Genomic DNA, 15794 nt, shown 5'->3' with positions numbered 1-15794 from the left:
TTTCAAACACCTTATTGTGCAGTAAACTAAAATTCAAATCCTGGGTCCAATTTCCCTGCGCTAAGATGTCTTTGACATTTCCCATTTTGTCTCTGCTCACACCTTACCACCAACTGGTTCCTCAGAATTTGTTACAACATAAAGCACTTGCTTTATGGCCTATCAATACTGAATGAATATGGGCCATTGGATTGTGATCAGAATATACAAGGTATAAAGAATTATTAACCCTGACATACCTGTGTGTTTGGAACTTGAGAGTCATGAAACCATTTTCAGTGGCACATTTGGTCAACATTTCTTTTGGTAGATCTCAGCAAGAAACTCTTGCTGATGTTCTTGGGCTGGTCTGACAGCAGCTGGGGATGCTGCAGGCACCCACAGGACATCTCCAGAAGTACAATCAGGAAGTACGTAGAAGTTAAAGCCTGCTGAGCCACACTTGACCTGTTAGGACAACGGGATCTGATAGATAAAAGTCAATAAAAATAGTGAGTGTGTGCAATGGGATAATTATATCTCAGTTAATGCACTTTAAATTCCATGGGGAAATTAATTACCAAACTTATTTGTAATTTCCACCCCTGAGACCACAGTGGATACGAAAAAATAAAGATAAAAAGCATTTCCAATGTAAATGTTGATGGCGACCTTTATTTCCTATTAGTCACAGAAATCGGGAGAGACTATTCCTCTCTTCAGGGAATGTAGTGAAGGACTACGCCCAGGACCAACAGACGCTGATTGGATAGTGAAATTTATTAATCTTTAGCAAGGATAGCATGGACGGTAAGTATTTATTCTGACTGCATTGTAAGCTCTGAATACTGCCTTTGACTCAGAGCTAAACAAATTTACTCATGAGCTATTCACCTGGTAAGTGAAAATGTGACCAACCTATATGAAGTAAGTATTTTATCCAAACAGAAGAAAGTTAAGTTTGCATATCTATACGTACATATATGTATATCTAAAAATGAAATGTGTATCTAGATAATATAAATTACATTTTTCTCTGTAAATATACTGATTTTAATCCTTTTGAAATGTTTGCCCCCCTTCCTTCAAGCTTTTGCAAACATTTAAAAAATAACTTCTCGTTTTTCAAGTAAAATGAATTGAATGATTCGTGTACTATCCCTGGTCAGATGTTAAAATAAAGCAATTTTTTTTTAGTATAATATTGAGAATTTCATGATGGAAATAATGAAAGTATTCATCGTCATATCTGGCTCTTATTAGAGGAAAAATCAAAGGAGTTGAGAGATTAATGAACTGAGTAATTTGCATTTTAGGTAAAGGAGAAAAGATAGCTACAGAGAGAAAGAAGCACAAGTCAAAGAAATTACATGATGCACTAAAGTGGAGATACATTACTCCCTTTCTCCTTCATTACTCTTTGCAGGAGAAGCTTACAGTGGGTAGTTAAGAGCATGAAATGCTATGGGTTTAGACAACTTAATGTCAGAGTCTCCTGGGCACCAATGTGGAATAAACTTAAGGAGTGGGGGAGAGAATAGGTTAATTGTAAGAGAAAAAGAAAGGCTTACTTCAATAAATAATTGGTACCAGTAACAGGAGAGAGCATAGAAGATGTTGAGAAAAATACATCTCTGCTTTGACTTTTTGGGCGAGAAACCATGGGTAATAGCTGGCACTAACCTAAAAATTCCTACAATAATTCCAAGACTAGAAGAACTGTCACAGCCACTTAGGCTTCCAATGCCATCGTATCATTTTTATTGCTCCTCATAACGTTGTTAACATATATTTAGCTCTTAACACAGGTTAGCATGAATCAATGAGGTACATACCTTGGATATAAACAACTCGATAATCAAGATAAATAATATTTCATTGAAATTTTTTTTCAATAATGCAAAAGTGCACAATAAATGGAATATCAAAATTTTAAATAAAGATAGGATTTGAACCTCCACTTGAACACTTCATTCTGGTCCTCTTTCAACCTATCAAGAGGATGAGCTACTCCAGGACAAGAACTGCATCTTCTGTAAGCTCCCTTTTGCATCCCATCCATGAGGTGACTGTACTTCGTAACTTGTAACTTGAGCTATTACAACTATTACTATCTCTCCTTTTCACTCTCAAAAATAGCCTGATCAGAACGGTAAATTATATAGTAAGCCTACCTGTGTAAGGTTTAGCATTAATGACTTTCTGTATATGTTATAAGATAGCTGATCGATTAACTAAATTTGTTTCTGCAATACTCACTCTGATTCACACATGCTTAATCAATTTTTCTGATGCTAATTTGCAACTTTTTACCAGTTATAAAAAAAAAATACCCTCTGAGAATTAACCATGGGAAATATCAATAACGTCACAGAATTTATTCTCTTGGGACTTTCCCAGAAAAAGACAATTAAAACTTTCTGCTTCCTATTATTCTTACTTTGTTACATAGCTATTTGGATGGGAAACTTGTTCATAATCATTTTCATCACGTACAGTCAGCTAATAGACCAACCCATGTATTTCTTTCTTAAATACCTTGCTCTCGCAGACCTGTGTTATACCTCAACAGTGACACCCAAGCTTCTCACTGATTTACTGGAAGAAACAAACACAATTTCTTACGCTAGCTGCATGGCATAGCTTTTTGCTATGCACTTCTGTGCTGGGATAGGAATTTTCATTCTCACAGTGATGGCCTATGACCGCTACGCGGCTATCTGCAAGCCCCTGCACTACACGGTCATCATGAGCAGGAGGAAGTGTTACATATTGATCTTTGCTTGCTGTACTGGGGCATTTCTGCATTCCTTTGTGCAGTGTCTCCTCACTATCAACTTACCTTTCTGTGGCCCCAATGAGATAGATCACTACTTCTGTGATGCGTATCCTTTGCTGAAACTGGCCTGCACAGACACGTACATCTTTGGGATCCTGGTTGTTGCCAATTCAGGCATGATGGGTTTGGTGTATTTTGTTGTCTTGATGTTGTCTTACTTCTTGATATTATACATCGTCAGGGTTTACCCTGCCAAAAGCCGCAACAAAGCTCTTTCTACTTGCAGTTCCCACATAACAGTTGTGGTTCTTTTCTTTGCGCCTATCCTGTACATTTACATGAGACCAGCTATAACTTTTCCGGAGGATAAAGTATTTGCTCTTTTCTACACCATCATTGGCCCCATGTTCAACCCTCTGATCTACACTTTGAGAAACATGGAGATGAAGACTGCGATGAGGAAAGTTGGTGCCAGAATCCATTTTTGGTTGGAAGGCAAATGATCTGAAAGGCACATCTACTCCTCATTCCACACCCTATCCAAATGAGTTTGCTACATTTTAAGTTTATTAAAGCAAGAACTGACCATAAGAACCATAAGCATAGGCACTGATATCAGTTCATTAATATTATAATTTACCTTAAACGACCTTGGTCTTTCTTCATTGATCTGTATTTCTTATTTACATGATTCCCTGGTACTTTGAGTCATTATATCCATGTTCAACTGTTGTACTTTTATTTGGTACTTTTTTCTTTAGGTTTTGTCCATAATCAGAGCCCACATTTCTATCTCCTGAGTGCTTTGGTTCCACGAAGAATCTCCAAATTTACATAAGCTCCATTGATATCTATCATCCCACATTTGAAGGGCTGTATGGATTGTTGGCATAGTGGTTAAGTACTTGTCTGCTATCCAAACTGTCAGTGGTTCAAACCCACCAGGCACTCCATGGGAAAAAAAAAAAAACGTGGCCTTCCGCTTCTATAAAGATTACAGCTTTGGAAACTCTATGTGGCAGTTCTACTTTGTTCTGTAGGGTCACAATGAGTCAGAATCGACTCAAAGGCACAGGGTTTGGTTGCGGATATATGGCCTGTTATTTTTTCTGCTTTTCACATCAAAAGAGGAGCATCAGAAATTAAGAACCATTTTTTCCACTCAGCCCATGCTTTTCTAATATTCACTGAAAATGCTAAATAAGAAGAAAAAAAACTTTATGTAGGGTCTAAACAATAAAATATCATTTATGTAAGAAATAATAAGTATATAGAAAAATTAGAAGTGTTTCTGTAAAATAAGTGTAGTGAAAAAATAAGTACTGTGCTTTGAAAAGAAACTTTTAAAATTGTTTTATTATTTTTGTTATTAACTTTGGTAAAACAGTATTTAAATAAAGATTTTAACATTTTTATTTACATTTACTTTATACTTTAAAAATATTTTTTCATACTATAAGACATATAAGCATAAAATCCTTATATTCACACGTTTAAGTAATCTTGTAACATTATAACTTATTTCAGTCAGCAAAAGATTTGTGAGAATCATTTCCTCTTAAAGAAAAGCCACATAAACTCTAGTTTTGAAATAATGACCTAATTATCTGCTTTATTTTACTGATGAGTAAACTGAAACTTGGATGATGAAATAATTTTTAACATCAAACTGAAAACTAGAGAGGCAGTTAAATAGTCAAGTAAAGAAAAAACAACAAAAAACAGACAAAATGCCCATCTTATATTTCTGTATGAGGAAGTATAGCTCACAGGTCCACATTACCAAATGTAGTCTCTATATCTCGTCAAATATTATTTTATGATTTTTTTTCAATTTGAATTTAGGTAATAAGTGTAAAATATTTTACTTAAAATTTTTTATTTAATTGTCTTGAGCATTGTGCTCTTCTAAGATCTATCTATATGGGATGAAATTGACAACATCAACTTGAAATATTAGCTAGGAAGCTTGGGGGGCAGTGAGTTTATGTTAATGAAGGAGCAACAACTCAGAAAAGGAGAGTGAGAATGGTTGCACAACTTGAAGAAGGCAATCAGTGTCACTGAACTGTACGTGAAGAAATTATTGAATTGGTGTATGTTCTACTGTGTATATTCTCAGTAACAACAAAATTACTATAAATTATATAAAAATATTTTACTTAAAAATATCATGTGTTTTGACGGGCTTGTTTTCTTTCTTTTGGTGGCAAAGCCAGTGTGTTTTCCTTATTGATCTTATATATTGAATGTCAAAATAGTCAAAGTAGCAGCATCCATGACATATCAAGCAGGACAATGGAGTCACTTTCTAGGCATATTGAACTTGTGAGAAATAAGTATGCATATTGGGAAAAAAACAGTGGGCAAAAGACATAAAGGGGAAATGATTTAATTAGTATGGGGAGTTATGCCCTGTCCAATATTCCACCCAATGCTGTAGTACATACAAGATATGAGACGTTTTTTGCTCTTTCCTCTGTGAGTTTCAGCTGTCAGACACCTCTAATAGACTAAGTGTCTTGCAGTCTGGATAGTCGAATCACATCTCTGTCATTCAATAGTTTTGTGACCTTGTTATTGTTGTTATTAATTGTCATCGAGTCACTCCCGACTCCTAGCAGCCCTGTGTACAACAGGAGGAAACACTGCCTGGTCCTGCACCATCCTCGTGATCTTTGTTACGCTTGAGCCCATTGTTGCAGCCACTGCGTCAATCCATCTCTTTGAGGGTCTTCCTCTTTTTCACTCACCCTCTATTTTACCAAGCATGATGTCCTTCTCCAGGGATCTATCGCTCCCGATGAAATGTCCAAAGTAAGTGAGACAAAGTCTCACTGTTCTTGCTTCTAAGGAGCATTCTGGCTGTACTTCTCCCAAGACAGATTTGTTCATTCTTTTGGCAGTCCATGGTGTATTAAATATTCTTCCCTAACACCATAATTCAAAGGCATAGGTTCTTCTTTGGTCTTCCTTATTCATTGTCTAGCCTTGGAATGCATATGAGGCGACTGAAAACACCAAGGCTTGGATCAGGAGCACCTTAGCCTTTAAAGTGACATCTTTGCTTTTTAACATTTTAAAGAGGTCTTTTGCAGCAGATTTCCCTGATGCAGTGTGTCATTTGATTTTTTGACCGCTGCTTCCATGGGAGTTGATTGCAAATCCAAGTAAAATAAAATCCTGAACATCTTCAATCTTTTCTCTGTACATCATAATGTTGCTTATTGGTGTGAGGATTTTTTTTCTTTATGTTGAGGTGGAAACCATACCGAAGGCTGTAGTCCTTGATCTTCATCAGTAAATGCTTCAAGTCCTTTTCACTTTCAGCAAGCAAGGTTGTGTCATCTGCATAACACAGCTTGTTAAAGAGTCTTCCTCCAATCCTGGTGTCATGTTCTTCTTCATATAGTCCAGCTCCTTGGATTATTTGCTCAGCATACAGGTTGAATAGGTATGGTGAAAGGATACATCCCTGACACACACCCTTCCTGATTTTAAACCACGCAGTAGCCCTTTGTTCTCCTCTAAGGGCTGCCTCTTTGTCTATGTACAGTTTCCTCATGAGCCCAATTAAGTGTTCAGAAATTCTCATTCTTTGAAATGTTATCCATAATTTGTTATGATCCATGCAGTCAAATGCCTTTGCGTAGTCAATAAAACATGGGTAAATATCTTTCCTGTATTCTCTGCTTTCAGCCAGGATCCATTGGACAAGAGCAATGATATCCCTTGTTCTGAGTCCTCTTCTGAATCTGCCTTTAATTTCTGGCAGTTCCCTGTTGATGTACTGCTGCAACTGCTTTTAAATGATGGTCAGCAAAATTGTACTTGCATGCGATACTAATAACATTGTTCAATAATTTCTGCATTCTGTTTTTTGAGTGCCTTTCAACTTGCGGGGCTCATCTTCAAACACTATATCAGAAAATATCCCCCTCATATTCATAAGGTTTTCACTGGCTAATTTTTTAGAAGTAAATCACCAGATCCTTCTTCCTAGACTGTCTTAGTCTGGAAGCTCAGCTGAAAACTGTTGACCGTGGGTGACCTGCTGGAATTTGAACACTGGTGGCATAGCTTCCAGCATCACAGCAACACTCAAGCCCCCACAGTATCACAAACTGACAGACAAATTGAGGAATATTTGTGACCTTAGGTAACTTAAACCACATTCAATTCACATCTTAAGTATATATGATGTGACTTTACTATAACATATATTTATCTACATTGAAAATGGCATCCAAACTAACTAGGAGACATATTCATAAAATGTGTACATATATCTAGGTCATATAGGGTTATATAGAGATACCCTGTAGGACAGGGATTCATTGGCTTATGATGTGTGAGGTTTGAATTCCTTTTATTGTGACTATTTGATATTTTGTATTATCTTTATTTCTTATAAAATTTTGTAGAGATTAATGTTATAGAAACATGATAAAGTGGTTAGAGATTGAAGGCTTTAAAATAGATTTTTAACTATATAAAGGGGTATATTCTGTCAGTGTATTTTGCCATCCTGACTTTTTCAACATCACCAGAAGAACTATTAAACAAAAAAAAAAGAGAGAGAGACTTCTAGTTAGACCTTTTTAATTTGGAGGGTGTGTGATCCTTTTTAATACATAAATTGGTTATTTTTCTTGTAAGAAGAGACCTTATGAATAATAGGCTTATCATATATGAAGATTCTGTTGAAATATTGGGAAAAGAATATGTAAATAAACCTAAATCACTCCAAAAGCTTTGACCCAGTACTATGCTTCCTGATTCTTCAGTGTCTGGGCTGCCCAGTTTGGCCATTGGCTGATTGGACCCACATAGAAGCCTTTCTTGCCCACTATCGTAGCTGTATGAAGCCAACATATACATAGAAGTAGAAAAATAAGTGAAGAGGAATAAATATCAGCAATATGGTAATGTTTAATGTTCAAATGGATTATTAATACAGGGAGCTGATTCCAATAGTGTATGAGAACAAGAGCTATTCCATAAGATATTTATATATTAATTCAATAAATATTTATTGAGTTTCTTGTATATGGTAGAAAGTTTGCTTGTTACTAGGAAAAGAGCAGTGAAATAAACATGACATGACCTCTACCTTCACGGAGCTTACAATCTAGTGAAGAATTAAAAGAAGGAAAGCAAGTCAGGAAAGGAACTGAAAGAACACCACTGATGACGAGCTGTAGTTCAAGGCTTGGCTTTTACATGGTTTGGAGTTGTCATGAGATATTTATTTGCATCTCAAAGTGCCCTTCAAATCATTTGCTTCCCTTCCACAAACATTTGATTACACCACACTTTCCTTATGGCATTTTTCATCTCCACGTTTCTAAGTGTATAGATAAGAGGGTTGAGCATGGGGAAGATAATTGTGTAAAAAAGTGTAAACACTTTATCTTCTGGTAAAGTTGTTGTGGGTCTAATATAAATAAAGATGACAGGTACAAAAAACAGAATCACAACAGTGATGTGAGAACTGCAAGTGGAAAGTGCTTTGTGGCGGCTCTCTGCAGAGTATGCTCTCAAATTATACATTATCATAACATAGGATGCCATCAAAACCACGAAGATCACCATTCCCATGAGGCCAGAATTGGCAATCACTAAGAAACCTATTTTGTCTGTTTTGGTGCAGGCCAGTTTCAGCAAAGGATAGACATCACAGAAATAGTGACCTATTTCATTGGGGCCACAGAAAGGCAAAAAAATTGTAAGAAGTAATAGACCAAGGGAATGTAGAAGCCCCCCAGCACATGACGCTAAGAGAATTGAGTTACATCTTTGCCTGTTCATGATGATGGCGTAGTGCAGTGGTTTGCAGATGGCAACGTACTGGTCATAGGCCATCCCTGTGAGGATGAAAACCTCAATACCACCAAAGAAGTGTGTGGTAAAAAGTGTCATGCAGTTTTTATAAGAAGTGATCTTCCTTTCTGTCAGTAAGTCAGCCATTAGTTTGGGTGTCACAGTGGAAGTGTAGAAAAGGTCTAAGAGAGCAAGGTAACTAAGGAAGAAGTATATGGGCTGGTTAGTTAGCTGGCTGCATGTGATAGAAATCATAATAACCAGATTTCCCAACCATATAGTCAGGTAACAAAGTAAGAAAAATAAAAAGCAGAGCATTCTGACTTTCTTATTCTGAGAAAGTCCCAGAAGAATAAATTCGGTAACATTATTTCTATTTTCCATGTTTTGATGAAATTATGGATAGCTCTGAAAAGTTACCTGAAATGACAAAGTTAATGAGACAAATTATTGATAAGGAAAAGGAAATCTATTATCTAATTGAAATGACACAAATGCATTTTCTTAGACCCACGTTATCTTCAGGTTCATAGAAATCACTTATTCATTCAACAAAATTATTTTGAACACTTAGCGGCACTACTGTTCTAAGAACTGAGGATACAGTGATAGATTAGGTACAATCCAAGATTTTGTGCAATTTGACTGTTTTGCTTAGGAAACAAAATTTTTATGATCAAGAATAAATTAACAAAATAATCAGTAATAATTTTATGCAGGTGTCCATGTAATGTATTCTGAACTGGAGACTTTTGAGAGTGAAACCGGGCACTAATAATAAGTACACTGTGAGAACAGGCATACAACAGAACTTTTTAGGGAAAACCAAGATGAGTTTCATAGTAATGATGGGTCCTCTAACCTCTGGGATCCTCATAGAAAACTGCTTTGTGTACCTCACAAGATTATTTTTCATCATTTGCTAGAAAAATGGGGTATGGAATAATTTAATAATCCCAGAAGAATTACATGAATATAAGATTGCAACTGTCCGACTATTTAGGTATTTGTAAGACAGCTTCTTACTACACAATCAGAATCTTGTAATGTTAACTTCTAGGAAAAACAAAAAACAAAACAAAAAAAATAAATAATGATTACTAAGATTTTACTCAGAAGGCGTTGTTATATTTTTACATGTATGAACTATTATGTGTTCAGTTTCTCTCACTAAACAGGTATTACTTTTTCCATTTTCAGATGAGGAAAGTGAAACCTTGAGTGGTTAAGTAATGGATAAAAATAGATACAAGCTCACAAATCTATTAAGCAACCAATATTGGTTTTGAAACTACGTAGACTAGCTTTGAGGCCCTGGTGGCACAGTGGTCAAGTGTTTGGCTGCTAACCAAAAAGGTCAGCAGTTCGAACCCACCAGCCACTCCTTGGAAACCCTATGGGTTACTTTTACTCTGTCCTATAGGGTTGCTATGAGTTGGAATCGACTCAATGGCAACAGGCTCTTTTTTTTAGACTAGGCTGTGGCTTGTGCTCTAAAACCCTATGCTGTGTTACCTTCTAGAAATAGGGAGAATTTCAAAGTATCTTATCTAAGCGATTTATTGTAGGACTGTTGAGAAAGTATGTGCCAAGTAAGTATTTGTAGCATACATACCCAGTTCCAAACCAGAAGAAATAATTTTAGATAAAGAAGAGGAGTTGAGCTGTCAAATACTAACATAGGTCATATAGCCAAAGAGAAGGCTAAAGTGTTTTTAACTTGGAAGGAAAAAAAAAAAAAAAAAAGAAAGAAAGAAAAAGGATCTCAGCACAGAAGACTAAAATGCAGTTATTCTACCCAAGATTAAAGGCTTCTTGATATTGACAATCTTGGATTTTTTTTAGGAGGTCACCAGCCAGCCAGCTTTATCTCTTGCCATATGTCTTAATAGGCATATCCCACAAGTGAAAAGCTGTGGAGTTAACCCCAATATTTAGAGGCGTGACCTACATAAAGTAGAGAACCTTGTGCATACTTTCTAGACTGACTTATAGTTATTCTGTTAATATGATTGGGCAATTGAGAATCAACAGAATTTGTAGAAATCCTAAAGTATACAAAAGAATGATGTAAGCAAACAAAAAAACAACTGACCATGGAAGAAAGAACTATTAAAAAATCTTTATAACTTTCTTCAAAAAGAGTTAAGAAGATATTGTTAGGAGGAGTCCTTCTTCCTCACCACACATTTCAATACAGAATTTTCGAGGGAGTCACAATGCTGGACTCTCTCTAGTCCTCTACTATGTTGTTCTGGGGTAGTTGGAGGTATTGACTGACTAACTACTTTTGGAGAAAGATCTGGACAATGCAGCTTATCTCCTTTCTCTCAACTCTCATTAGGTCTCTGGTGGTATAAAATGGAGGTCACCATACTACTTACCTGACTAGGCTTTTCCTAATGAGATCACAAAAATGAGGGTGGGGGGAGCATTTATACTGTGCTTGACACATGAAAAAAACAAAACATAAAAACAAACCAGTTGCCATTGAGTTGTTTCCAACTCATGGGACACCCCCATGTGTGTCATAGTAGAAATGTGTTTCATAGCTTTTCAATGACTGACTTTTTGAAAGTAGATCACCAAGTCTTTTTTCCCAGGTGCCTCCAGGTGGACTCAAACCACCAACCTTTTACCAACTTTTTGAATAGCAGTGTATTCATTAACCGTTTTCACCAACTTGGGACTCTGTTCGTCCCATAAAACCAAACCAAACCGACTGGTATGGAGTCGATTCTGACTCATAGTGACCCCAAGGTGTTTCCAAGTTTGTAAATCTCTGCAGAATCAAACTGCCACATCTTTCTCCTGAGGCGCTGTTGGTGGTTTTGAATCGCCGACCTTTCAGTTATCAGTCGATTGCTTTTGCTAAACTGATATTAACTAAGGAAAAAATTTGGAATTAAACAAAAATGTACTACAATTTTGAACAAATAATACAATATTAAAAATAACCAGTCATCCATTTGTCAGGTAACTCAGGATTAAACAGAACAGATTATTTTTCTGAATTCACTTGTAATTTCTTTGCATTTATAAGGTGATTTTTTTCCCGAGATGTTTTTTGTAGCTCTGCTTTTTGTATACCTACAGCTCTGCGTTTTTTTTTTTTTTTTAAGTTTACGTCTCTTGTAGGTTTAGAGTAAATGCAACTTGAGTTTTTAAACTTCATTCCTGGTTCAACATTTTTTTAAAGCAATTAAAACATTTTTAAACAACATTGCTGTCTTGTGCTTTTTACATTAAGTTGAATGTGTTCTTCTGTAAGCAAATTTATTGAGCTATATGGGCTTGAAAAGCATTTTAATAGTTTTTTTGATTTGGGGGTTATTATTTAAGAGTCAGTGCTTCTTTTTGTAAGAAACATTTATCCAAAGTTTAGCAATTCTTCAGTTTCTGTTCTTCTGTGAAATTAAATATTTAAACAAATTGTTAACAATGGCTATTCCTTGATAGTTAGACTATGTTGATTTTAATTTTTCAATTTATGCTCTTCTCTAATATGCAAATATTTTATCATACACTTGTATTTATATTCAGAAAATGGAAATGTTTTATAAATATATTTTATGTTATTAATGAATATATGTTAAATTAATTTGAAAGTGTCTTTATAAATATGACTGCCTATTTCTCTTTTAAATGCAGTCTACAATATTTAAGAATTGTGACTACATGGATCTGGAACCCAACTAAGATCCTTATAGGAAACTAAGACCAGGAGTTCACAATGATAATTATTTATCCTAAGTAAAAGTGCATTAAGAATCAATAACGTTAACATTGTCAAGTTCCTTTTAGTTGAAAAATTGATATGGTCTTCTTATACTGTTCTGATTTCCTAAATAAATGTGAATATTTTGCTTGAGTCAATATCACCGAAAGTCTTACAATGTAAGACGATAGATGGATAAGGACTGAGAAAATCATAAAGCATGATGCAGTTTTCAATGTTGTTGTCATGTTACTCTGGGCATGAAGAGGTGATATGATAATCAACATGAATTTATTACAAAATACTTTTTTTTTCTTAGTTACCTAAACTTTAAAAAAAAGGTAGATTTTTAGAAAACTCATTTGAATTACATCTTATCAATCAAATATGTTTGCCCAGATGGAAACACCACTTTTCTGATATAAAAAAAGGTCCCTCCAGCACAGCATAAAACAAGTCATGCAGCCTGCTTTGCTCAACCATTTTTCTCCCTTAACTTTTTACAGACTCTACGCACACAAGCTGCAGGATTCCATTACAGAATTTATTCTCTTCATATTATCTTAAACAGAAGAAGCTACTGGAGGAAGTACAGCTAGAATGCTCCTTAGAAGCCAGGATGGTGAGACTTTGTCTCCCTTACTTTGGACATGTGATCAGAAGGGACAAATTCCTGGCCAAGGACATCATGCTTGGTAAAGTAGAGGGTCAACAAAAGGAGGAAGACACTCGGCAAGATGAACTGACACAACAGCCACTACAACGGGCTCAGTCCTACCTGCTGTGTTGACGACGGCACAGGAGGGAGCAGCCTGTGTCCTGTCCTACTCGGGGTCCCTATGAGTCAAACCTGACTGAGGATGGCACAGGAGGGAGCAGCCTGTGTTCTGTCCTACTCGGGGTCCCTAGGAGTCAAACCTGACTGGATGGCATCTGACAACAACATGCTTCCTTTCCAAGTAACCGTCTGGTAAAATCACGGTATTAGCACACAGCAGATCTAATTTTCCCTTCCTCTCTGTCATTTAGCAGTTGATTCCACAGGAGTTCAGGCTCTGTGGATGAAATGCAGGAGTTGCATTGGATGATCTCGGAACAGCTCCCCAGGTACTGCTAGAGTGTGATTCCTGGAGCTGTTAGTTTGTGGAGAACACCATATTTAGGTACCTGTTCCTTCTCCATGCTTTCCCTGGTTCTCCTAGAAAAACTGAGGCTAGGGAAAAATACAGTATTTTGAAATTCATTATTGTCTCTGTACCTAGGTTTCTGTCTCTGTGCCATTGAGATAATTGTCATACCTCCTTCTAGGGTTATTGGTTGAATTAAATGAGCTAATAAACGTGAAGTTCTTGAAACAATGCCTGGAAGATGTTATACATTCAGTAATTGTTAGCCACTTTCTACCATTCCTAAATTTAAAATTACATCATCATCATCATCATCATCAAAACAATAATGAAAACAACCCTTTTGTGTGTGCCAAATTAAACTCCATAGAAGCAAGCTGTTCTTGCCTTATCCCATGAACAAAATTCTCTATCTATGCCTGTTTTTTCCAGAGAGAAATACAGTAGTATTTACATACTATTCAGTATTCAGACATCAAACACAGTCCCAAGATGTAAGAACTGGTTTATCTCCCACTGCCCTTCAAGCGAACTGTCTTCTCCAAGCTGACTGGCTGGCTCACCATTTCCCAGCTATATGCTATGCACTCACCACTGTGCACTCCAGTTGATTTCCCCACACTGGAAAGTCCTCCATCTTGCTTTGCCCAACAGAGTCCTCCCAATGATTTCAAGGCTGTGTCACATATCCTAATCCTCAGGAAGACTCTTCTGTCTACTCCAGTTCTTAGTACTTCTCACTTTCCCTAAAATATTTCCAGTTCCTAGCATCCAGTGGACATTAAATTGTGAGCTGTCTGGTTTTGAAGAATTTTTACTTAAACGCTCTGCCTCAAAGCCCAAGAAAAAATATAAGCACACTGGGTCAGGAACCATGACTTGTATTACTTCTGCCTTCAAAATACTGGAAATAGCAGAGACTTTGGAGGTATACCCTAGTTCAGAACACAGCTTTTACATTTAAATGTAAGATCCTTCACCTCCTTGAACTTTGTCTTTTCTTCTTCCATAAAATCAGCACTATAGTACCTACCTTAAGAGATTACTGTGAAAATCAAATATGAACCTCGATGTTCAAAAAAAAAAAAAAAAAGTAAGAGAAAAAAAGTACTAGTTCCTTCTGCTTCACCATTGGTGCCTCCATAATGTTATGAACATGGGAGGTACTCAAGGTATTCGAGTGGTAGTAGATCCTAGTCATTTAGAAGATGGATTCTGAAGCTATGTATCCTGAGGTAGGATGCTGGCTCCAAAATTCACTTGTAGCATGATCTTGTGTAAAATGTATAACCTCAGTTTCCTCATCTACAAAATGGGTGATACTATAAATAACTCTGAATTTTTTTAAATAAGGATTTGATATTTATTTAGGTAATGAACTTGGGACAGAGCCTGGTCTATATTAAGATTAAGCATTTAATAATTATTTATCATCGTTATTATTTTTTTTTATTATACATCTGGAAACCCTGGTTGCATAGTGGTTAAGCACTAAGGCTGCTAACCAAAAGGTCAGCAGTTCAAATCCACCAGGTGCTCCTTGGAAACTCTATGGCACAGTTCTACTCTGTCCTATAGGGTTAGGGTTGCTTTGAGTCAGAATCGACTCAACAGCAACAGGTTTTTTCTTTTTTTTTTTTTTGGTTTATTATATACCTTTGTCATACTGATGGATGTAAATACAAATTCTGAGTGGGATGATAGGTCATTTTGCTATTATTATTACAAATATTAAATAACTTATTAAAATACATAATGTTTTCCACATGGATAAATAAACATAGGTACATAAGACATAGCACAATTTGTTTCCTGTGAACAGTCCATCCTTTTTTACCTGAAGGCTGAGGTTTCTCACTCCTGGGGAGCTTCCCCTCATTAAACAAAGTTGTTTCCTGGCCAGGAATAAGCCGATTCCAACATGTGTCATACTATATCTTGACTCCCTTTACTAGTTTGCAAAAAACTCAGATAATTGAACTAAATGATCTTAGACCATCTTGAACCAAAGCTTTAAAAATGACCTCAGATCCATTTATCTTGTCCCTTTAGTCCATTACCATTTTAGTGTGGCCACTTCAAGTCAATGATTAGTCTCAAGTAGCTTTTATGTGTTAGATATCGTGCTAGGTGATAGGAGCACAAAGTTGGATGGGAACCAGTTTCTGCCCCAGAATATTTATTTATTCAACATGTATTGAACACCTTCTCTTTACCAGGCATTGACTTAGATTCTTGAAGCACCAAGCCAAAAAACCCCATTGCCTTCCAGGCGATTCTGACTCAGAGAGACCTAGAACTGCCGCATACAGTTTCCAAGGAGTGCCTGAGGGATTCAAACTGCCAACCTTTTGGTTAGCAGCCATGG

At 36.3% G+C, this 15794-nt stretch overlaps 1 protein-coding gene and 1 pseudogene across 1 annotated transcript; one reads left to right on the top strand and one right to left on the bottom strand.

The window, feature by feature from the left end:
* Window positions 1-2328: 2328 nt before the first annotated feature.
* Window positions 2329-3261, top strand: LOC126063803 (olfactory receptor 4P4-like; annotated as a pseudogene).
* Window positions 3262-8029: 4768 nt separating this feature from the next.
* Window positions 8030-8965, bottom strand: LOC126063802 (olfactory receptor 4P4-like). Its single transcript, XM_049862184.1, has one exon. The coding sequence runs from the start codon at window positions 8963-8965 to the stop codon at window positions 8030-8032; it is 936 nt and encodes a 311-aa protein (XP_049718141.1).
* Window positions 8966-15794: the final 6829 nt, after the last annotated feature.

Source organism: Elephas maximus, chromosome 20, assembly GCF_024166365.1.
Source record: "Elephas maximus indicus isolate mEleMax1 chromosome 20, mEleMax1 primary haplotype, whole genome shotgun sequence".
Taxonomy (NCBI): domain Eukaryota; kingdom Metazoa; phylum Chordata; class Mammalia; order Proboscidea; family Elephantidae; genus Elephas; species Elephas maximus.
The sequence above is the reverse complement of the archived record's forward strand: the minus strand, read 5'-3'. Positions and strand labels throughout refer to the sequence as shown.

Excerpts from the sequence above, each read along its gene's own strand:
- LOC126063802 (XM_049862184.1), bottom strand. The coding sequence starts at position 8,965 with ATGGAAAATAGAAATAATGTTACCGAATTTATTCTTCTGGGACTTTCT.